Source organism: Lichenostomus cassidix, chromosome 2 (assembly GCF_008360975.1).
Source record: "Lichenostomus cassidix isolate B80296 chromosome 2, HeHo_3.0, whole genome shotgun sequence".
NCBI lineage: Eukaryota > Metazoa > Chordata > Aves > Passeriformes > Meliphagidae > Lichenostomus > Lichenostomus cassidix.
This window is the reverse complement of record NC_139482.1, coordinates 28,623,386-28,648,165: the sequence shown is the minus strand read 5'-3', so window position 1 is coordinate 28,648,165 and position 24,780 is coordinate 28,623,386. Positions and strand designations below refer to the sequence as shown.

At 36.5% G+C, this 24,780-nt stretch overlaps 1 protein-coding gene across 1 annotated transcript in view; it reads left to right on the top strand.

The window, feature by feature from the left end:
• Positions 1-24,780, top strand: part of AGMO (alkylglycerol monooxygenase) — a 184,886-nt gene that overhangs the window by 52,380 nt on the left and 107,726 nt on the right. The window contains exon 4 of the mRNA XM_085050836.1: positions 23,313-23,416. Within this exon, the coding sequence (XP_084906962.1) occupies positions 23,313-23,416 (104 nt within the window). The remainder of the gene's footprint in view (positions 1-23,312; positions 23,417-24,780) is intronic.

The following is a 24,780-nucleotide window of genomic DNA, read 5'->3' as shown; positions in this document are numbered from 1 at the left end:
AGTTAGTTCTTTTTTTTTTTTCTTTACATGAAGCCACATCTTTTTTCTTAAAGGAAAAGACATGCTAAGTTTTAACCTAACCCAGAAAGTTAAATGCTGTTAAGGAGAGCTCAGGCTCATACAGCTGGCTTGTAATCAGGACTGACTGTACTCCACATTGTCTTGCACATTTATCTGGTTTTTCTTTTTCTTTTAGAAAATAATCTGTATGTTGCAGCTGCGTTGTGGTTATTTTTTCAGTTTATAGTTCGGAGCTCATATGTAGCGAACATCATAGTAAAGGATAAATTGAAAAAGGGGTATTAAATTGGAGATTTTGACTTTATCTTCCATTAAACATAATGGAATTATGTTTATATGAATTTCTGTCCTAATACTTGGAGAGAGTAAAATAAGACCAAAATCAAAACAATATAACTGACCTGAAATTATTATATATTTCAAAGTATGCTAAAACCAGCAGCATAAAAAAATAACAATTTTAATCTATTGCTGACATAGCTAAATTCAGTAAATATATTTCATAGATGATTTTGTCGTTATAATTTTATAGTAGGACAGTTGAGAATTATTATGCAAATGTTTGCAAACCTGATATGTCTGAAATAGATTTTGTGCAAATTGACAAAACATAGTTCATTACAAGTGTCTAGATGTGAGTTCTTCACATCAGCTATGCAAGAATGTATCAAAAGGTGAATCTAGAGTTGAATGGTCATTTTTTGTATTCTCTAACTTATTTTACTAGCTGAACTATCCAGGAGAGTTTATGAACTTCTAATAAAGGATGACCTGAGCCTGATTCAACAATCTTACAGTCTTTCTGAAAAGAAAAAAAAAAAAAAAAAATCAAATTAATCCAATTTCCATTTACCACGGTCAAAGTTATGGATGGAAAAATTATACAAAAATTCCATGAGATCATAGCCACCAAGTTTCATGGTTTCAAGGCTGATACTGCCAAGTAGATATTTGATTCTTGCCAAAGGTAAACTCCATCCTGCATGAGCAAAGAAATGGAAGCTCTGCAGGCTGACAGAGATCAAGCAAAATGCTTGATGAAGAACTGTAGAACAGCAGGAAATTTTCACTGTGAACCCCTAAGGAAGTGATGAGTCAATAAACCCAGAAAGACCTACTGCATTTTGGAATAATAGGAACTCGGGAGGCATTAACTGAAAGGTTTGCTTACGTAAACATAACAATGTTGATTACAAGAAAGAAACATAATCAAGGAAAAGAAGACGTGGATCAATATCAAACCCCTTGAACACTGAGGGATACAGAGGCAAAGCTTTATGACCTTAATAATGCTGAAGATGGATAATTTTTGCAGATAAATAAATTTTTACAGGTAAGATCTCCTCAGCTACAGAATAATCTTTCCATTAGCTGCTGATGAATTTGCATGAGTTATTTTGTTAAAAAAATTTAAAAGTCCTGGCTACTGCAGCTTGATGTATAACGTGTTTAGCACAAGTCTTCCAAACGTGTGCAATGAAAGTATCTTTCATGGAATAACCCTCAAACAGGAGTATGCTATCCTGAGACCTTAAATCCTCCCTCTCCCAAAGTGATCAGATCAATATGAAGACTGGATCATTCTGCCTATATGTTCTCATTGCAAACCTGTAATAGAACACTGTAAAATATGGGTGCAAATATGATTAATATATCAAATGCACACTGAAATTTGCTCATCATCTCAAGTCCAAACCAGTGGGTGCTCAGGATAAAGATGTTCACAGCAAATGACTCCATTTAGGGAGGACACAGGATCTTTTTCAAAATAAGGTGAATTCCCTAGCAGCCTTCTAAAGAAATGAAATGTATTATATTAACCTGTCTGTCACTCCTTTCAATAGCTCAGTTTCTAAATTTTTTTCATTTCATACAAATGCACTGTATGTTGTACTTGATGTGGTTTTGGTGGTGTTTTTTTTTTTTCCAGTTTAACTGCACAGAGGCAGCTAAATAATTTAACAACAACAATACTGGCTATGCAATAAACTTAGCCAAAATAGATGCCATTGCGCCTTTGGATGTTTAAAATTACTGGATGTGAAGCAGAAATCTGTGAATGGTACAAATTTCAAGTAATTTGAGTTGCAGGTACTGAGTCTGACACTTGGCATCTGAACATATCTGTGGTAACTATGAAGATGGTGAAATAAAGGCATTTCCCTTTTCATCAGCTTTCCTCTTCACTCCTTTCAGTCAGATTGTTGTAATTTAGAATTCTGAAACTGGTTTGTGCTGCAAAGAGTTTGAAAGCCATTAATATTATGGGCTATGCATACCTTTCCACTGTACTGCAGAAAAGGGGTCAAACTTCTGAATCCTACAGAGGCTTGTCTTTCTCGGGTCAGTATGAACATGTGGTGTGGGGGCTGAAACGTCAGCTTCACCACTTCATTATGTTTTTGCAGTATGCCCCAATAAACAGGAAGTAAAAAAACCCAAAGGAATGTAAATCCTAAAATATTTGATACTGTCTATATATTTGACAGCCCTTTCCTGGTGGTAGAAATCAGCTGGGAAATTAGGAACTGGTCTTAAAGGATGGATTAAAATGTACAAAGAACTACCTTGTGATGATGGATAAGAATCAAAGCTTGAATAATTTAATCTCTTTTAAATTATTTTTTAAAATTAATTTTGGTGGGATTTCTAGTCTTTTATTATCCATTATGGTGCAAGTTTGCAAGTTTCTATTGATAAGGTAATGCCAGGTAATTTTCATGATTTAAAGATGTGTAAAATACTGAAAGGAAAATTTTACCTCAGTTAGGAATAATCACTTTGGAGAACTTTATGGAAAAAGCCCCCTGCATAGAAAAAAATTGCTCATCTTTTCTGCAGCAGAAACAGCTTTGCTTTATTTTAAAATTACAAAAACACCCGTAAACCACAGCTCTAAACCTGCTACTGGATTTTATTTGGAAATACAGCCATATGTTCACCATCCCTTGCAATTATTAAAAAAATATTATTGTGGCAACAACTGTGTTTCTTCATTTTTGGTTGATCTTGATTTTGAGTTCAGAATACACAGTGGCAATATCATTCTGAGGGTATTTCAGTCCTTTGGCTGTAATTTCTGTTGTGATGAAGACACTGGAAATGTTTAAGTTTGGGGCATTTTTACAGCAAATTTTGCTTCTATAAAGCTCTAGTAAATACTTAAGTCAGTAGAATTTTGATGCCATGAGTGTTTTTAATTTTTGGATTATTAAAAAGATATTAAAAGATAAAGATAACTATGCTTTATTTTCTGATGTGTCAAAGTAGCATGAAACTCAAAAGTGAGATTGTGGGTTTTTTAATATACAAATCTGACTCATAACAGTTGATTCTGTGGTTAAAAAAGAATCAGATTTCTTGGATGTAGGCAAAATTTGAAATGGGAGATATATACTTGTTACTTCCTTTGTCTATAAATTTAGTCAATGCCTGTGCGTTCTGGCAAATGGTATTCAGGATTTTAACTTTAAACAATAAGAATATTTTGATGTTGATTTTAGAAGAATGTTTCCTTCCAATTTTTCTTATGATAAAAAAGAAATCTAGTCCTAGCAACAAAAGAATTTAATAGAAGGCCTTTAAACCCTAGAGTTTTTCCACATATACATTCCAATTGAAAGAATTTTTACACAAAAAATGATGTTTTAAATAAAGGTTGGGTTTGGTTTTAATTTTTTTTTTTTCAAATTTAAGTATCAGAATGAGTTTTGAAAATCAAACTGATGCAATCAGCCAGTTTGTTGAAAACTGTTAAAGTTGGCTGCCAGTCACTAGGAGAAAGATTGCACCTGTTTAAGGATTAATTTGTTGTCATGGTCTCTGAGAAAGAAATCTAAGGGAAAGGGGCAGAAGTCCCATTTCTTAATTCCATCCTTCTTTAAATACATCAGTAGAATCTGGACAACAGTTTGATCTCTAAAATCTGAACTGGGTTCAGTAGAGGGCTGTGAAGTGGCACTTTCCAAAGAGCAGTAAAAGTGGCTGTTGAATCTCCTGTGTAAGTGTAGTAAAGTGATGTCTCTAACCATGTTAAGGCTGACTGAAGAACAGGCCAGTTAGTTACTTAATAGAAAGTTATATAAAGGTTAGAGGAGATCCAATTATTTAAAGATAAATATTGAAACTTTTCTTGCTCTATGTGAGGAACACCTGCAGAGTGAATCAGATTGCCATTAGAATGCTCTGTGTGCTATGGTCTTTTTTCATTAGCCTAATTAAATGATCCTCCTGAACCCACTGTGATACTTTTCTTGCCTGTGCAAATTTTGGTGCTGCCTTGGCTTAAGTACACATTTGCCTTTCAGTCTTAAAAGTCTTTTACAACCTAAATGTTTCTGTGATTCTGTGCCATCAATATTGACCTGGTGTGAAGTAAGGTGATTACATTCAGGTTCTGGAGGGACTGTCTCTTCTTGCTTCATTTTTCTAATCACTTCAAGCCCCACTCACAGCTCTCTGCCACACCGTTGTTCTCCTTCGTTCACACCCTGCCCTTTCACATTTTTTTCCTTTTTAAATCCAGCTGCCATCTTACCCTGACTGCTTTGCTTCTCAGGTGTGCATCTGCCCTTTCCTTCAGCTGATCCAATTTACTAATCCACTCCCTGTCAAGGAAAGACATAATTTTTCCTAGGGGCAAGATCCAGAGATATGGGAAATTCTGATCTATGGGTAATGTTACAGCTACCTTTATGAACATCTCTGAATCATCTCCTCCAGCTAACCTTCAATAGTCTTGCAGGAAATAAATTATTTTTTACTTCAATTTTTATATTCCTTGCATTATATTATGTATTAAATTAACAGAAATCAAGATTTCAATTAAAACGTACTATCTAGAGCAAAGTCACAACATGTCTATGATGAAATTTCATTTTTATTGAATAATTAATACATATTTAAAGTGATAAATTACCACTTAATCTGTCCATTTGTACGTATAATACTGAAAATTTGGGGCCCTTGGGCGTGCTTTGCTACTTATACTAAATCTAGATAATCCTGGAGAACGCTGTGTATTAGAGTGATTCATGTTAGCAAGATAATATACACTTTTTTACTTAATTCTGCTGTCCATGGGCAAAAATGGTTGATCAGGTTGTCATCAGTATAGCTTGTTAATATATATGTATGTGGCTAATCAGTTTGTAAGTGCTCTCTACTGTTACTTATTTCTCTTTTCTTAAGTTTTGTCCCCTAACCTCTTTCCTTCTTTGCTCCCTCAGCAGAACTGAGGACAGACATAGCAAATACATATCTAATGCTTATTTATAAAGAATTTGCCCTAGCCCTTCTGCTTCCCCCTTGAAAATTCTCACTTATGACCTCAACATTTCACTCAGTCAAGTCTTATAAAATCCCCTTTGTGGGAAGTATTGTTTATGGGAGAATATAGTATCATTTGCCTTGTTTTTTGGTCATTGCCTTCACAATTGCTGTGGTAGATTTGGTTGCACAGATGTTGCGTTTGTTGCATTTTGAGCTGAAAATTTTTCATGGCAGTTGCGTAAGGCTGCCTTAATCACAACAGGCTTCCTCAGCTGTCCCTTGGCTGTGACCTATGACATCTTCACTCCCTTACTTCTAAACCCATTTCCTAATAGAACCCAGCAGATCTTGTCTATGATAAATTGTTATTCTGGGTTGCAGCTGGAGATCTCATCATATGTGCAGTGTGCTCTGGGGCTTATTCATTAACCCAAAATAGTGGCCACAGGCAAATCCCTACATGCACACTTCAAGTTTTAGAGTTCAGCTGTGATGAAAACTGGCCTAGTAAAACTGGCTATGAGTAGGATCCATCTCCACAGCCAGTCACCTCTGCCTGTAACCAGTGGGTGACTGTACTGCAGGGGGGCGTCACTAGGTAATGTGGAGCAGCATACTTACACAGAAGTACGCAGAGTATGGCATGATTTTGAATGCAAAATCTTATGTGCATGTTGCTCAGATTTCTTGATTTTACATTTTTAGTGTTTTGCCTTCAAATGAGCCATCCTGTTAAAAGCTGAAAATTGCAATCTCCTTGTGTATTGTACGTAGCCAACTGTCTCTTCTGTATTTTCAGTGACTGTGTACTGATCTTCTGAGCTGAAGAAGCATCAAATCCATCTTGACATGCAAAGTCAGAGTGAATACTTACGGCACAGAGGAGCATTCTTGTTCTTTGTCAAGGGCTTTATTAGTCGGTAAAAGATGGTCATGAATACAAGGTGGTGCTTTTTGACCATGCTTTGACTGCCGTAAGCATCACTTAGGGTCAATTCTAAAGCAGAGTTTCCCATGAGGAGGTTGTTGAGGTAGGGCAAAGCCACATCTAGGAAAATCAGCAGCAATGTATAAGCTGGAGCTGGTGAGTTGCTTCCACAAGCCCTGCAACTGTAGTTTGGCCAGTCCTAAAACATGGTTGACACCCAGAGATGCAAATATTAGACTGAAATCATAGTGAAAGGATTAACTTATATAGATTTAGAATAAATGTGTTAGGGAAATAAAAGCCAGAAATTTTAAGACAGAGCAGATATATTTTTCAATAATTATCTTATTAATCTTTTCAAGTACAAACAAAGATTAGTCAGTAGGCTGATATTTCTTGTCAAGACTTCCTCCAACATTTTGACATATTACAAAAAGTTCTAAGGAAAACCATTTTTTTAGTACTCTGCCATCTGCAAATTTTTTTCTGTTCAGAAATACAAAATTAATGTAGTATATTTGTGAAAGTGACAAGGAACAATCTTACAGATATTTATGGCTGGTGATAATATGGGTTCATCTGAGAATGTAGTGGAAATGACTGTCATTTGTGGTTCACTCTTCAAGATGAGAGAAAACCATCATAACTGTAGATTTAATGGTGCATGAGGTCATAAACTGCATACTCCTTGGGTCATGAGGTTGGCGATTTATATGGAATCTCCTAATATCCATAGAACACCAAAGCTGTGAAATTTTTCGAGTTTCAGTCCATGCAAGTTTTCTATGGACTCTATAGATAGAGTCCCATTGTTTCACAGGTTGTATTATCTCTTATTGCTCAAGTCTAGGATTGCAGCTCTAGAGAAGCCAACCTGTGTACAGTATGTACACACTGCTGAGGCCTCAGCACCTTGCAGGACTAAACTGTTTGTCTGCTCTAGTTTGATAGAACAAATTATCGTAAGAATACTTAAACTGTCTCCAAACTACTGAAGTAGGCATACTAGGCAAAATACAGAAATATTCAATATAATAATAAATCAAATCACTTTCTGGTTTTGTATTTTTTAATAAAAAACATAATAACAGAAATAATAATTCATTTTTCTCATTAAATTGATTAAAATGAATGCTTCTAAATAGTTTTAATGGAAAGAGACTGCTCAAAAATCTTTAAACTTTAAAAAAATGCCAATGCTCACAGAAAAATCACTCAGATTTTATTTTTACAGATCTTTGCCCCTGGTTAGGCTCCTTAAAATGTGAGATATGATTTCATCTTTTCAATTGATTTCTCTGCTGGAAGCAGAGAGTTGAATTGAATGTGAACAGGAAGTTGTAACCATGCTCTTTATCTAGTGTTTTTGAGAATTCTTGAGAAATGTGCTTTCTATGCTTCCAATTTTGTTCATGTTCATCTATCGATCTAGGAGTCAAGTAGTATATTAATAAACATGAAAATATGACAGAAGAGTCATAGAAAAGACTGTGGTGGCTGACACAGAGTATCATGGTTTTCTCTTTGCTTCTACAATTCAATTTTCAAGTGTCCTTCCAATATTTGGACTGATTATGTATGAGCATTCTGCTCTTCTCTACTGCATTAAAATAGGGGAGAGTAAGTAGTCTACAATAAACATTTTCATTGAACTATGCAAAGGCAGAATAGAATCTGTATAACTAGACAACTCTATATACAGTAAACTAACATAATATTTAGGGAGATGATCATGGAGGGGTTATGGCTGCGGCCTTCAGGAGAGTCCCCAACCTGTCTATCAGTATATTTTACTGCATAGTAAACTCTTTCAGGTCAATTTCTTGCATTAGTGTCGCTGTTGAGCAGCTAGCAGAGTAATGAAAGCACCAGTTCTCAGTGGCAAGAAGGAATGACCTTTATTGTTTTGATTTCATCACATATATAGAGTTCTCAAAAGTCACCCAGATTGGTCAGTCAGAAGCCTTCCCCCAGGCCTGATTGGCCAGGCCTGCACTGCCCAAGTTCTGGGACACTGCTCCAACAACACCCAAACTTTATCTTTATTTACAAAACACAAGAAGAGTTCCCATGGGAAAAACCTGTGCTAGCCACACATTAGTGAGTATTTTACTGAGCTAATGAATGAGAGTGACATAAAGTACTGGAATACATAGGATAAATACTGAGTTGTTTCAGTTATTCAGTTACTTATACAACGGCTATCAATACTGTACATGGTGCAAAATAAAGATAGATATTTTAAATCTGTGTGATTCTGATTGAAAAATGCACTTGAGCACACAAATAATCACTTTTCTATATGAACAGGTCCCAAGTTAATAAGACCATTAGGATACAACTGCTCATCTGACTTCCCTTGAAATGACAGTGCTGGAATATAGTGAAGGCTTCCAATCTCTGAAGTTCTGCCTTACCACAGCAGTGGATACATGTATAAGCTAGTGCAAGAAAATTCTTTGAATTCAGATACCAAAGAATTTTGAAATGTGTCAGAAACCATGTGTTGCTTGCTTGCTGGGTCATTCCAGGGAGAGATGCAACTCTGAGAAACTTATAGTCACATCCTGATTTGAATAATACCACTCAAGGGGTTTTTTTTTCTATGCTACTGGGAAAGTCTCCTTCTTTCCACTGAGTTTAGCTGTGCTCACTTAACCTGTCATTCCACTGACAGGACGGCTTAGTATGTTTAAAGACAATGTGCCATGTGCTGTCATTGTAAATGGTAAACAAACCAGCCAAAACCCTATACTATATGTAAATGAAAATGCTTGCATGTCTGCAGAATCAGGATCAAGAAAGTTTGTGAAGTGTGTTATTAAAGCTGTTCCTAAAATATGATCTATACTGGGAGGTACAGTATATTTTGAGTTTCAGATTCTTCCTCCAGCATTCCTCTGAAATAATCACAAGGAAATGAAGCAGCAGTCAATAACTATGACTGTCAGTAGGTGAAGTATGTGCCACGTTCTATGCCTGCTTTAATAAAGATGCATTTTTGTGGTTTCTTCTAAGGCTCCTTATAGATGTGAACCGGAATTTATCAGTTCTTCATGTGGCCTCAATGAGTTTGCACCTGCAGTGTTTTAAGAGCTTAGATTTTGACCAAGATGATGTTTAAAATGTAAATAGACATAAGTGCAGAATAATTTCTAAAGTTTTATAAAGTGTATAGGCATAGTTTCCTTTGTCTCAATATTATTATGTATGATACCAAATTACAGTGGAGAGTGCTATTTTAGAAATAGATAGATAGATAGAACTGAGTGTTGAGTGGATTGCTCTGGTCATAATACTTTAAGTATTGTCACTCTGTTAACTTTTTCACTAGATTATTAGAATCTTTACAACATCAGAGTATATCCTACCATTGGTAAAGCTTGCTTTGCTAACAGTAATTTAGATTTGCTTTCGCAGAAAAGCTATGCTCATATTAGTACAAATTTCAAAATAAGTTGTAGCCCACATGTGAAAATTGCTTGTATAGTTTTGAAATAAATAAATGCAAATTGGGATCTTAGAGATGTTACCTTTTTCTTGCACCTGTGGAATACCATTCTGATTTTAAATTTATAGCCTCTGAACTGTGCCCTGTGTTAGATGAAGGAGAGATTTAGATATGGTTGGTGCAGCTGTAAATTAATGTGTAATGCAATCTGTGTGACTACAGGTTAGTCACGCCCATTAGTTTTCCTTCAAAATTTCATCTTTTAATGCAGGAAATATGGTTTGACTTTAGATTTTGTTTATATCTAGTAGCACTTAATCCTCTAGATTAAGTTTTTGGGGTTTTTCTTGTTTTTTGTCTTTCCTTTTTTATATGGTTTGCTATGTAATTGGTGTTGTAAAAGGCAAAGCTTCTTCTGTTACACTTCCCAGCTTCTCCTCTGGGTAGGCAGCATTGTAAATTATTAAATAGAATTACAGACAGTGTCATGATAAGTTTTAATGTGACAGTGAAGTGAGAGCATTGATCTTATGTAATTTGAGTCAGAAAAATCTGAACAGGTAAACTATTTGTAACTTCTTACAGCTGAATAGGAACATAAGTAATATTAGTAACAGAAAAAAGGCCATCTGGTCCAGCTTGCCTGCGTTTGTTTGCCTGGTTGATCATAATCTCAACCACGTGCTTTTCCACTGAGCTCTACTTCACCAGACCTATCTAATTCCAGAAACAAATGTATCTGTCTCATGTACACCTTTATAAATCTTTCCTTATAACTTTAAATATTCAGACCTTATGTGGTCTTACGGCGCAGGAGATTTGCAAAGTCTCGGAAGAGATCAGAGCCGGTAGGTTCTCTATGCTCAATAAATGCACGGAAAGAAGTGCTCCTGATCTAAGGGTTTTTAATCTAGTTTCAGAGCAAATATAGGGATGATAAGAAGCCTATTGTAATGGAATTAGATGAACATCTGTGGGGTGATATGGCTGCCTTGGCCAGTTACAGAATGCAGATATTTGTTTTGCTTTTGGATTTGAAAACAGACACCTCTGCTATTTATAATTTGTACTGAGATCCTGCCAAAACATTTATTATTATCTTATCCAAATTTTATCAAGACAGTACCGTCTTTCTTGTAATGTTGGTGGGGAATAAGAAGAGTATTAAACATTCTTAAACTACAGTTCTTTTTTTGTGTAGTAGCAGGGGAAGTAAACAACAGTCCTGTGAAGTGGAATTTTCTTTCTATAAACTAAAGAACAAAGAAACTTGCTATTCTAACCATGTCTGTCAATTCCCACTGGCTTTATCAGACATCAGTCTTCTCTATGTCAGTGGTTAAATTATTGGGAATATTATTTAAGTGGAATTAAAATTATTTAAACAATGAAATAAAGTTTTGATCTGTTTCTGCAAAATCATGCCAATCTTTATATCCTTCAATTTCTTTAAAAACATACATGAATTTACTGTTCTGATGTATTTCAGCAACTATCTCTAAATCAGATTTTCTTGTGTTTCTACAGTCTCCTCCTCCCCCCCTTTTAAAAAAATTCTTCTTTTCCCCTGCTGCACTCTGCTTGGAGGTGAAATAAAGAAGGTTCCTGTGTTATAGCCCCTGTCTTAGATGTTGTGATATTGGAAGCTGTCAGTTACACTGATTTGATTATCTAGGTCCTGATTCCTTGTGTAAGCTCATAGAAATTCCTCTGGAGTTTTGTGTAAAGAATATTCTTAGCCTGGACTGGCACAGTTGTGCTCTGCTTCCCTCTAGCCACTGTTCTGCTGCCACTGAGTGCCTCTTGGCTGGGAAGTAAAAAAAAAAGACTTTTTCTACTGCTGGGCCCTTTTTTCAAAGACTCCAATTTAGTAGTGAGATGAATATGGAGTAGTCCTTTAACTTACAAGTTTTGAAAGCTCCCATGCTGGGTATAGAGATAATGGGTACTGGAGTGCGTGTAGAATATCCTATGAAATTATACATAAATGCTTACTGTTCAATATGTCTTAACACTCTGTAAAACTTTGTACTTACAAGTATGTTTTCCATAAAAAACTCAACACTTTTCAGATAAAGAGAGAGATTCTCTCTTTGCCTCTCCTCCCCTGCTAATAGTAGGAGGAGATTGGCTGTGGAGTAATAGAATTTTTTTGGTAGACTAGAGTTATGTTTGGCTCAATCTGCCTAAAGAAGCCAACAGCACACTCATTTTGGGTCAGTTCTTTTGTCTAGTAATGGATTTTAACCAGAGATCTCAAAGCAGCAAAAACCCCTCATATATAAAAACCCCATTTTATATTGAAAATGAAATACACTACCCTTGCCAGATACTAATGACACTGTATAAATTAGAGGAACCTATTTTTCTTAGGCAGATCTGTTTCCTATATACAACTTTAGTGGTTGAGGTAAGTCTGCAGTCTGGTATCCTGCACTTTGTAGCTCTAATGCTGACTTTTGTGTGATTGTAAAGTACAAAGTACAACAGTTGCATCCTGCATTGGGCTTTCAGTCTTAGCTGATTTTGTAGCTTAGCACAAACAAATAAAGGATAAAAATGAATTGATTTACAGTGTGATATGTAAAAATATAATAATTAATGTTTAAAATATTTTTCCATACTTGCTATTTTCTGTCTCTGAAATCCTTTCCTTTCTGTTAGCTCTGGTACTAATTATCCAGCCACTAGCTATTGGCCTTTAAAGTCAGAAAATGCAACATCCTTCAGGAGACATGTGGCTGCCAAACCCAGTGAGCATGTAGGAGGAGTGCCTTTACAGGTCAAGTGCTATAGCTGCTCTTTGACAGATCAGTCTGAATTAGCATCATAGGAGTCTGTTGGTATTCCTGCTCCCCCGCACCTCCGGCTTCATCTGTTAGCTGCCGGTGTTGCCAGCCATTGTTTTGCACTCCCAGACCTGCAATCTGTTCCAGTCTGCTTGCTGGTGCTGCAGGAGCACCTTCAGCTCTCCAAACATACTACCAGAACTTCTGGCACACGTTGAAATGAACTCCATACCTGAAACCCTACCGCTTGTGGCTTCACCTGTCTTCAGCAAGTAATCATTTATCAATATTTTGGGGAAAGAGGAAATGTAATATAAAATTACTCCTCTGACTGATACTTGGAATTCAAGAGTTAGCACTAATAGCAAGGGGCACGCAAGTAAAAGACTTTCTTAAAGGCTGTTTCATGCCTTTTGGCTAGATGTGAGCATGCTGCCAGTAACTGTATCCCTGTGGATGGCTCCAGTGGAAAGACCTGTTTGTGTAGTCCTAATTTAGGCTCATGTCTATTCCCTGCTGAAGAGACAGGACAGGGAGTGGAGCGAGACAAAAACTTGAAGAAAACATTCTGGTGCTAGAGACATCCTCCACATAATCCCAGCTGGCACATTAGGGGTGCACACTTGACCAGATTGAGCCCAGTTTGGTGGGATATGGAGGAAAGTTTGTATGCCCCCTTTCTTTTTGACATTTAAATTGAGGCAGCCTGTTTTGACAATTGACTATGTTCTGCTCTCTTTATCTAATCTGTCTAAATGGCTTCCATGTCCTTCTTGTTAGAATGATAAATGGAAAAGTCTTTTAAAGTTTTATCACACTTAATAGTGTCCTAAGCAAATGTATTGCATGACAGACACAGCCATAGGCAATTCCTTGATGGACACAGAGGATCTTTGGTCAGCTATATGCTCTTAGGAATGGGAGCATCCTATAAGTGCTGACAACACTGGTCCAAATGTAGTTTGTGGAACTGCAAGACTCTTTTTGTACACATCACACATGCTATCAATTTACAGTATGGCTACCAAACACTATGGAACTACCACTGTTTAATAAGCACAAGACTTTTTCGATGTCTCCATAAGTTTCACTAGATTCATTTGCACATCTAGTGTGCATTTCCACATGTCTGTCATTCAGGAATTTAGCTTAATAAATGATCTATAACGCTTTGGAAGAAAAAATTGGAGAGCCAATTCCTCTTTTATGCTTTTATAGACTAACTCCATTGACTTATCAGTTTTAATTCTTAATGGCCGACCAAATAAATGAATGCAGGAATTCAGCCTAAAAGGTAAAAGTTAAATGAAGGAGCCATGGATATTTCCTTTGAAAAAGTGAGTTTAGGCTTTTAGGTTGGAAAACTTGAAATCATTCCAGTTCATCCTTTTTTTTTTTTTTTTTAGCCTTGTGTGTGTATTTCCCTCGCATTCTTTGAATGTATTGTTCTGTGGGGCAAAAAAATTAAGATTAACTTGTCTGAGTTAGTATCAGTTATTGTTTTCTTCCTAACATTCTCCAGCTTTATGTTGCTTTAATGTATGCACATTCAGAGTTTTGAACATTGTGGGAAAAGGTTTCACTGGTATCCATTCTTGCCATTAAAGTGCTTCCCTTCTGAATATTGCCTGCCAAAGTATGTGGTATCCTGCAGAGCAGGAGGATGAGGACATAGATTGCAATGAAGCTGAACAGTTTGCACTTCCTAATAGTGACACCAGACATCAATCTTTTGTAAAGACAGCCCAGAATACAGGAGAACTCTCACCCCCACTCCCCCACACAAAAAACAAAAGGAGAATTATCTTCTCTTTTTTTCCCATTTCATTTCAGCAATTTCCTTCTAAGATACTCCAAGACGAATATGTTCTCAAATTGCATAAGCTGACATTTCAGTGGCTGAGACTCTTTTGGGGAAGGAAAAGAAAACAAAAGGAAAAAATTGATGTAAAAATTGGTTTTTAGATTTTTTGAAGTAACTTTTTTTCTTTTTAAGGTTTTATTTAATTTAGTCTCAGCTCTCTTTTTATCATCAGGCTAATGAATACAGTGCTAATTTTTTCACAGTTAATGTGTTTCACACATTTATACCACAGTTTGACATCAGTGTTCAGTAACACTAAGTTACAATATACAGGTTGGCAAATACTCAGAACTAAAGATTGCCAATGCTGTAATTGGCCATGTTGGGAGAAGCTTGAGTCACATCTACAGCTTGTATAAAGTGGCACAGACTTGTAGAAGTCATTTTGAACCAGCTGCTGGGGATCTTCTCATTTACACAGAAATCTGTTATAGGTTTCATTTTAATATATAAATGTAGCTTCACCAAGATGATGATTTAGAGTTGTGAAATTAATGAGCCATATTCCCCTCTTTGTTGTAAAAAAGGTGCAGAAAGAGCAAAGTGCTGCAAAAAGTTTCTACATCAATGAATTTCAGAAGTTAACATAGAGTGTGGCACTCAGTCAGGAGGCTGTGACGTACAAGGTAGATAAATGTTGCTATGACCAGTAGGAACCCTCACTAAAAAAAGGATATTTGAAAAAGCTTGAAAATATTGGTGGAAAATGTTTGACAGGGCTTGGGACTGGGTTCGCAAAGGGGATTTTATGCTATGGTTTAATTATCCTTGAAACTGCCATGACACCAATTTTTTTTTTCTTTTAACGAATCAGAGGTGTTTTAACACTTTTACACATAAAAAAATTCTGTTATGAAATCCTTAACAACCAGAAAACAGGATACCTGAATCAAGCCTTATCCACATGTGAAAGAGACAAGTGAAAGTTCAACAGCTGCTGCCATCATGACTACTGACAGTCTAGAGACTCCTGTCTTTGTTACAGAGATTGCCCAGAGCTCAGGGAAACAAAGCTTTGACCAGCTGCAGTGCAGCTCCAGACTAGAGCACTTGAAAAACTGGCTTCAGGAAGGTGTGAGAAACAGGCTGGTCAGGCAAGTTGCTGTAGCAAAATTTATGTGAGAGACCTACTGTGGACTGAAAGACTTGCCAAATGTTCCACTATTTTCAGAGTTAGTAAATATACACAGTACTAAAACTTCATCCCTCCTGTATTTTTAATTTTTTGAATTTTTCCTATTTGTCTTTGTGGAAGTGTCCAAATCCAACATTTGCCTGCTAAAATTGCTTGGATCGTTTATCTTCTTGCACAAAGGAATGCACATTCATTTTCTGTCAGAACTATGAGTGAAGGCAGAGATTCAGTCACTGTAATTAATTTTTGGATCTTATCTGATAACCTTTATTCCTTTGTGGCTTTCCATGGTGTTTGTGGAAACAGGCTGTTCAGTGGCTGGAAACTGTATGAGAAGCTCAGAGGCCATGGGTTAACACTGTCCCAGTGTAATAAATGAGATTCTTACACTGGTTTACATGGATATAACAATGCTGCATGAAGTTTGACTCATGCAGCTTAGTTTCCAAGAGAACTGCTCCTACTAGAAGAGACCGAATCTTCGGGTATGCTGTGGCTTTTTCTAGCTTTTCCATTGATGTCCCATGCTTAGGGGGACGCCAGGAAATAGCATATGGCATGTATGGGTTGAGAGGACCATTATTTTTGACCTGGCCAGCCTCTGCTTTCCTAACCACATGATATCTTAAATATTTTACAGATTCAGAAGTGTATCTGGGTATAATTCACAGTCCCCTGGATTCTTGCTAGAAGGGGATATGATTTGGCCTGTTGTTTATTCTGGGTAGCATGTGTAATACTTTGGCTTATCTTGATTCTTCCCACGTTTCCCCAGACCATTCTGCATCTTAAGTTTTGCAGATCTTATTGTGGATTTTTTTTTGTGTGGGAGCAGATTTGTGTTTTCAACTGGTATGGCAGCAGATCAAGCAGGAGGTTTTGGCTTGTGCACGCATTCTGGAGGCAGGTTTTGTAGAAGGTTGCTCCAAGTTTTGGCTTATAAACCATGGGAGAGTATACCATGTATTACTTGATTACAAGTTAGCCCACTCACTAAATAGTTTGCTGACCACATACAGTAACATAAGAAGAAGGCTGAAAAACAGAGATAATCCTGACTAAAGCTCAGAAAGATCACATCTTGCATCACAAAAGGATCAGCTGCTGAACACAAAGAGAAATTTCCTAATTAGGCTGCTGGATTTGGGTTATATAGGTCACAGGCTGTCTCTTGGTAGCATCATTTTCTATTTGATACTGGCTTTGTGACCTGCAGTGTAGTTGCCTGTCCTGGCATTACCTGGGTAGCACAATATGTATTTAATTGCAAAATGACCAAAAAGGACTAAATAATGAGGCTGAAAAGATGCTTCTGAGTTGTTCCACTTCTCCTGACACACTAACTCGATGGACAATGGCAAATGTACTCCAAACAGTGGTGGAGCTCCTACTTTCTAGAGGCTGAGAACTGGTCTGTGTCAGGTATATACACAAATAGGTGCTTCTCAAGAAAAATACGTGGAAGAAGGTTAAGAAAGTTGTTTGAAGGTCCATTGTAAATCAAGTCTAGTTCACCACTTGAACTCAGATCTCCTTACAGCCAGTCTTTTGATTTACATCAAGATGTGATCATCTTGAAAATACAAACTGCTGAAACGCTCTGTAGCCAAGGCCTCAATTTAAGAAAAATGTGTCTTATTAAAAGAAAAAACAAACAAAAAAGTATGCATTTCCCTGTATACATGCTTCTCAGTGTGTGGTATAGAACAGAGCCTTCCAGATAAATTCCTTGGACCTAATCCTGTTCTCATTAAACCCACACAGCTCTATGCTAACACTAACGTAACCGAGGAAAGAATTTTTCCTATAAGAATTATATTTCTAATAAGCAGGAAGCAGAGCCTTTTGGCAAATCACCTATCCTGCAATTCTGCCTGAACAACACTAAAACAAAAAAACATAAAGCAAAATTGGCTCAGAAGAGTCACCAAATCAGGGCTATACCAAAACAGACTGAACAGGAGTGTGCACACAGTTCATATCTACTTCTGTTGTGGAGATGATAACTAATCTGTCATATTTCTGGTTTTATGTGATGTGGATTCCAAATAGGTCCCAAAATACAGTTTTTTAGCCAATTTTATTTTAAAAAATCTGGTAATTCTCCTTTCTAGTAACAAAATTCAAGTGGTACTGTATCTCGGGTTGCTCATCCAATGCAAATGTGGAGTCCAGCAGGGAATGAGATTCTGTGGAAAAGCTGTGCAGGAGAGGGGATTTATTTAAATTCTTAAAAAGCATCAATAGAACACTAAATTGGGGGGAGCTGTTGAATCCCTTGAAGGCAGGGACCTGGGGGTCCTGGTCCATAGAAAGCTGACCATGGGTCAGCAGTGCCCTGGCAGCCAGGAGGGCCAACCCTGTCCTGAGGGGCATCAGGCACAGCATTGCCAGCCGAGCAAGGGAGGGGATTGTCCTGCTCTCCTCTGACCTGGGGCAGCCTCACCTTGAGTGCTGGGGGCAGCTTTGGATCCCACACTAGGCTATTAGAGAGCATCCAAAGGAGGGCAACAAAGACGGTGAAGAGCCTTGAGGGGAAACAGTATGAGGAGTGGCTGAAGTCACTTGGTCTGTTCAGCCTGGAGAAGGGGAGACCTCACTGCAGTCTGCAACTTCTTTGTGAGGGGAAGTGGGGAAGCAGACACTGATCTCTTATTTTTGGTGACTAGTCATGAAGCTGCATCAGGAAAGGTTTAGGTTGGATGTCAGAAAAAGGTTCTTCACCAGAGGGTGTTTGGGCACTGGAACAAATTCCCCAGGAAAGTGGTCACAGCACCAAGTCTGACAGAGTTCAAGAAGCATTTCAGCAATACTCTCAGACACATGGAGTGATTCTTGGGGCTGTCCTGTGCCAGGCCAGCAGTTGGACTTGATAATCCTTGTGGGTTCCTTCCAACTCAGCATATTTTATGATTCCATGAACAGACCAATTAGAAGAAGGCAGAAATTTAGTGAGTGATCAAACAGTTGAGGTTTCCTCATGAATCAGAAAAGGTAATAATTTAGCAGATAATTTATTTAAATGCTGTGTATTTTTCTCTCTTTTATCTTTGTAGGTAGGATTGAAATGCACAGAAAATGAATGACTGAAATCTTACTTTCCAGGCCATTTTTCTTTCCCCAGTCACCCTGGGGTTTCTACTAATTCTGACTAGAGAGAAGTAGACTCAGGAGATGAGCCCTTTTCAATTGCTTTTAGGCAAACACAGCACAGAGTACCTGCCTCTGAAGCGCTTTAGGTTACAGCTGCTTTAGGAAGCAACAGATTCCGCACTGGGGGCAGAAGGGACCATGGCATCTCGTAAAAGATGGCTAGCACAGCAAAATGGAAGGCTCTGTTTAAATTTAAGTAGGGGCTGAAGGGAAGCTTTCACCTGTTCTCCTATGTAAAGTTAGTGTTGACTGAAAGAGAGTGGAAACTACATGGCTCGTCATCTCTATTTTTTTTTCCACATTACTTAAGATCAAGGTCTTGTAAAGCTGTATGATTATTTTAACTAAAAGATCCTCTCTAATCTTTTTTATTTACTTGAGATTCCTCAAATCTTTACCATTTCACTGATTCTGAGGATTTCATAAAATAGCTGTTTTCATTGAAATCACTCCTTAGAAATGACTACAGGGTTTTTTTGGCATATATATTTTCTCCTGTTGTTAATCAAAATGTGTTGGGCTGTGGAAATGAGTTAAAATTACAAAAATGGACAACAAAAAATCTCATGTTGACCTCTCTGTATTCTTAGAGGAATTTATGTGCACAATGACCCTTTTCTACTACCACAAAAGAAATATTTCCAAAGTAGTGAAATATGGCCCAGACATTGCATCTGTGTTAGGGATTCCTACAAAGGGACTTGATTAGTAATGAAAAATAAATTTTAAATAAAAAAAATAAGGCTGAGTGAAATCATTGGTTGCCTTACTGATATAATTGTGCAAGTGTGTGCAACATTACATTTTATGAATTAATTAGGAGGAGGAGGGAAGGAAGAAGGATAACATCAATAATTTTTCTTCATTTTGGAAAATCTAGAAAATAAGATAAAGTGGGACTGCTGGAAAAAAAGCCTGGCTTCAGCTTCTTGTTAGCCAATGCTTCATTGTTGTTACAAGGCTACTATTAAGGTCCCCCAAAGCCTCTCCTGCTCCAGCCCAGTTCCCTCAGATTCTCGTTTTCTTTCTTCAAATAACAGAATGTATGCATTGAACTAATGCTAAAATGGTAAAACTTCTTTTTTTTTTTTTAATTAGTTTTAGGATACAAATCTGTCAGCTGCCTGGAGCCCACTGATTTTAGCAAGTGCAGGTCTGATTCTGGGAAGACTTCACAGAGACTTAAAGAGCTAAAGTGAAAACTGAAGGCCAAATCATAACCTGTCCTTCATTCAGCAATTTCTGTGTAGCACCAATTTCCCTTCCTTCCTCACCTAGCTACATGACCTTATTTATTCTCTGTTGGGATTACATGCTGATTCTTTAAACTGGGTGATGGATGAAGTAGTAATAATAACAACAACAATAACAATAATAATAATAATAATAATGTATTAAACAGTAATTAACTCCAGTAGCAATAGCAGTTGTTCTTCCCCTGATGAAAACAGCTCATCAGGTCTTCATCCATTAATAGGAAGCTGGGGGAAGCCACAGCAGGAAAGGAGGTCCTTGCTGTGCTGGGTTATAACTTGTATAACTTTCCTCACAACTACCTGAAAAGGAAATGCTACCCTTATCTTCAGTTAGAGGTAGTTCTTCATAGTAGCAGAAGATGCAGAAGTTTTCCAAGACCCAGCTGAATCTCAGAAACTTAAAGCTGGTCCTGCTGTGAGGAGGAGGTTGGACTAGAGACCTTCAGTGGTTCTCTCTGGCCTGAATTATCCTATGATTCTATGAGGGTCACTCTCCTGAATCAAAAATAGGGAATTTTTGCATAACTGCATTGCAGTTATCTATTTTTAAAATTGTGTTTAACAATCATATTTGAATTTTGAAATGTCAAAAATTCCAATAGAGCATTGCCTGGGTGGCTTTTCCAATTCCATCGCCTACTTTTTTCCTGTGGCTTCACAGTAGAATTTGATAATACTATAAAATGCAGTAATACTTCCTGTTTTCTACATAATTTTTTAAAAAAATCTTTGTTGGAATTGGCTGTATCGCTGCCTTGCTCTTTTTATTGGTCATTATGTAATAATACATACGGGAAAGTGCACGTGAGAGAGTCTTGTATAATTTTGTCCTCATTCAAATAATTTATCTCATTTTCTTTCAAGTGATCATCAGTAGGAATAAAAAAAAAAATAAAACCACAAGTCTTCTGTAGACACATAAAATTTCATTTCTGTTAAGGGTAGTTGGTGAGCAGGCAACTTTATTCCTTGAAGAATGCTTGTCTGTTTGTTAGATTTGAGAGACGTCTTTTAGGCATTATGGTTGTAATATTTTTAATGTACTAATACTTACAGACTGAGTTTTGGGGTGATCTATTTCACAAATTCATGTTGTTCTTCTGCTTCAAATACAAAGTTTTTATCAGTTTCTTCAGATAAGTTTTTATACAAAGTTTTTTTCAGATCAAGTCTGCCTAATTTTCAAAGGAATTTAACTTAGTCTGTGCCATTGGTGTCATCAAGAATAGGATTAAGGAGCAGGATTTAATTTATTTAGCTGTAACAGAAGTCAGAAATAGCTGTAGCAGTTAAATTACTTGTGGAAGAATTGTTTGTTTATCTCCCTAATGTTCCTGTGGTGCATTTTTGAATGATAGATCATTTAAGCTGACTCGCACATCTGAAAGACTAACAGTTTACTGATATTTAGTTACCTTATTCCATATACTTGTTAGTGTAAGAGGCAGTTTAACTGAGAAATGAATGCTAATAAAAGGCCTTTTTAGTAATTCATTTTGAAAACCATTTGACCTTAACTACAATGAAAGTAGACTGTAAAAATCATCATAGATTCCCTTCCTTGAACTTTTCATAATGCTGAAAAATGACTGAGGGAAAGAAGAAAGATCCAGTTACTGTACCCTGTTTGCACAGCTGTACTTCATTGAGTGGAGGCTTGTGTTACACACAGTTTGTGATAGGAAGTAAATGCTTTTAAAACAACTAAGGAGACAGGTCTTTAACCTCCACCTTTTCAGATCCTTTGTTCACTCATTTAGCTTCTGTCGAGGTCTTGAGAAACATTTCAAATACAAATTATTATTGAATACTGAAGCTCACCTGAATAATTCATTTCCTAGTGTGTTTATTAGGCAGAGATGCATTGATATGAGCTTGTTGGGTTTTTTTTGAGAGACATTATTAATTCTTGATAACGTGAACACTTGTTCCTTCAGGAACAAATGCATTTAAAGAAGAAAGAATTCTTAGACTCAGTGTTAAGTGTTTCTGGGTAGTTGAAATAATACAGATTTATTTCAGCAATTTTAAGTATTTTTAAGACCTTAGAGGTCATTAAAAAGTGATATTGTGATGTTAACTACCAAAGTGTCAAAAATAATTAGATATAAAAGTCTCAGTTTCTAGTGTACAAGATTGTTACCTCCCGTTACAAGACTGTTACCTCCTCTTATAAGACTATCTGGTCCCCTGAAATGGTGACGATACCTTCAGATTCACTAAGAGGATTTTTTTTTTCATTACTTTACATTGCAAGTACATGTTAATCACCAGACCTAAACTATTTGATGTAAACTTGGCTGCAGATAATTGCAGGACTTTAGACAGACATTACAAAATCATTCTCTGAATGTGATTCTAATACCTGCCAAAGGCACTTCTCTAATGGCTTTGGTGAAACAACTCAGTGGCAATGGGAGTGTGCAGTTGGCAGACAGCCAGTCAACTGTTAATTTCTGTAATCAGCTGAGGCTTTGTGTGTACTTCATCCCTTGAAATACATTAGACCTTAAATTAAGGATTATGATAAATAGGCATTATTTGGGCTGCATTGACCACATGCTTTTTTCCTTTTTTCCTGTAATTAAGGTAATTCTTATAGCTATAGATCTGATGGCTATGAATATTTATATCTTAACATCCCACTTCAGAATGACCAGATACAGTGCAGATTGGCCACCCTGATCTGCACTTGAGTGAGAAAATGCCATGAAATATAATGAGGATTTTAAACTATTCTTCATTTCAGTGCATTAGTGGTGTCATGCCTTCAGAAGATGTGCCTTACACTGTTTTTGCCCTTATTCCAGCAATTTTTTAAACTGTAACAACAGTGCCAATGCTCTCCTTTAGCTGGGTCAAGGGCTCCCAGCAAGTATCCATTTGTTTTTCCATTTGTCACTAGTGGGCAGGCAATGGCTGTGTCTTGTGGTCTGTGGCACAAGTAGGTTGAACATTCATGCATTCTAGAAAAATGTAAGCATAAAAGCTGATACCAGTTACGTTGTTTGTTTAAATTTGATGCATAAGATTTTTGGAACATTTTGTGTCCCCTTCTTCTTTAAATACACCAAGTGAGAGCACGAGAGCATCCTCAGGCTTTGTCCCTCTGAAACCCTTCAGAACTCATGTTACCAGAACTCAGATGAGGCTTTCTGGCTGTTTAATTCTCATCTCACACATCCTTCTGCTCTTCAAGTGATGATTTTAGTTCCTGCTACAGCCTTGCCTTACTTCAGCATGAAATTTACACTGATGTGTCCACTGACATGTAACACAGCCTACACAAACTCAGCTTTGAGCATGAAGTTTTATTATTTTATGGTACGGTAAAATAGCAAAGTGTAAATTGGGGTATTAGTTGCTTTTAGCTTAAGAGAAAAGGCCTTGAGAAATAAATGTTGCTTCTCTAATAAAAAGCTCATTAGAAATTATATTTTGCAGAGGTTAATATACTGTGGGCTGCACACCAAGTACACCATAGTTCAGAAGATTACAACTTATTCACCGCCTTGAGACAATCTGTACTGCAGAAATACACCTCTTGGGTAAGTTGCACGAGATTTGACAAACAAATTATTATCAGCAAGGGTCAGTAAAAGTGAAAATATAGTGTCTATTTCCCTTCAAAGAAAAACATAATTTTTTAAACGATATTTGACACTGAAGACACAGAAGATGAAACAAGAATCTGAGAATCATAGATTTAAAAATATATTTACTAATGTACAGCAAATATGAAAATAGCTACTAAAGTTAAAGAAAGCTAACTATATAACCCTGCATTCATATTTTCATAACTCTTTGAGTAGAATGGAGAATGTTTTTCATTCAATTATTCATACATAATTACAGAAAAAGAGCAGAATATAATTCAACTGTTTCAGAATATGTCTCTATAATTAAAAGGAGTACAGAGAGAAATCATCATTAAAAATTGCTTTGGACATGCAAATGTATTTATTTGTCTCTACTCATTCATGTCATATCAGCACTATAGTAGGTAAGGGCAGTATGTTACCTAGCCTTATTTCAGATAAAATTAATTTGAAATGGTGAGCTGTGGACATATGTAGTATTTATATACAGATTTTAAAAAGTATATTTCCAAAAGCATTATAAATGTAACATAATATTTAGAGTTTAGTTCTGCACCAGGGTAACTGTTGATTTCCTCAGCTGAGCCCTCATATTCTCTTTTGACTTGGTTTTTTCCACTCAGATTGTGTCTGGTTGTATGTTATTGAAAGAGAATAACTTCAAAATTTAATTTTCAGAATTTGAGTTCAAAAGGAATATTAAATGTATTTACATATGTAACTACCTATGTATAATTATATAATTTTATATATATATATATGTGTGTTTATATATCCATATATAATTATAATTATAATTATAATTATATATATTCTCCAGTGAGGTATAATGTGGGTGGTAAAGGAAACCCACAGTCCTCTGGCAATCTCTACATCCAGCCTGTGAGCAAATGATTCAAAGTCAAGAAAGAATGTTCACACATGCAAATCCAGTGTAACTCCATTAAGTTTGGTAAAGTTACTCTGGATTTATGCTTATGTAACTGAGCATGGACTTAGCCTCTAGTTCATAACCTTTAAGTGCATAACATTAAATTAGTTAAAGCACTAGGTTCGAAGGAAATTTTCTTCTGAAAATCATGAAGCAGTGTTATTTCTCAGATCTTTTTCTTAATGTCTTCTATAGAAATTCTTGTTGGTTATTTATTAAGAAAATAATCATCTGACGTTAGCAAGATTGCCTAGAATTCAAATGTCTGTAATGAACAATAGCGGAAGGGATGTCTGTCTGTGACAGCAGTGCTTCCTCTGTAAATAGTGCTATGTTAAAGATTTAACCTTTGCCCATTTACCCATTGGGACCATATGTGCAA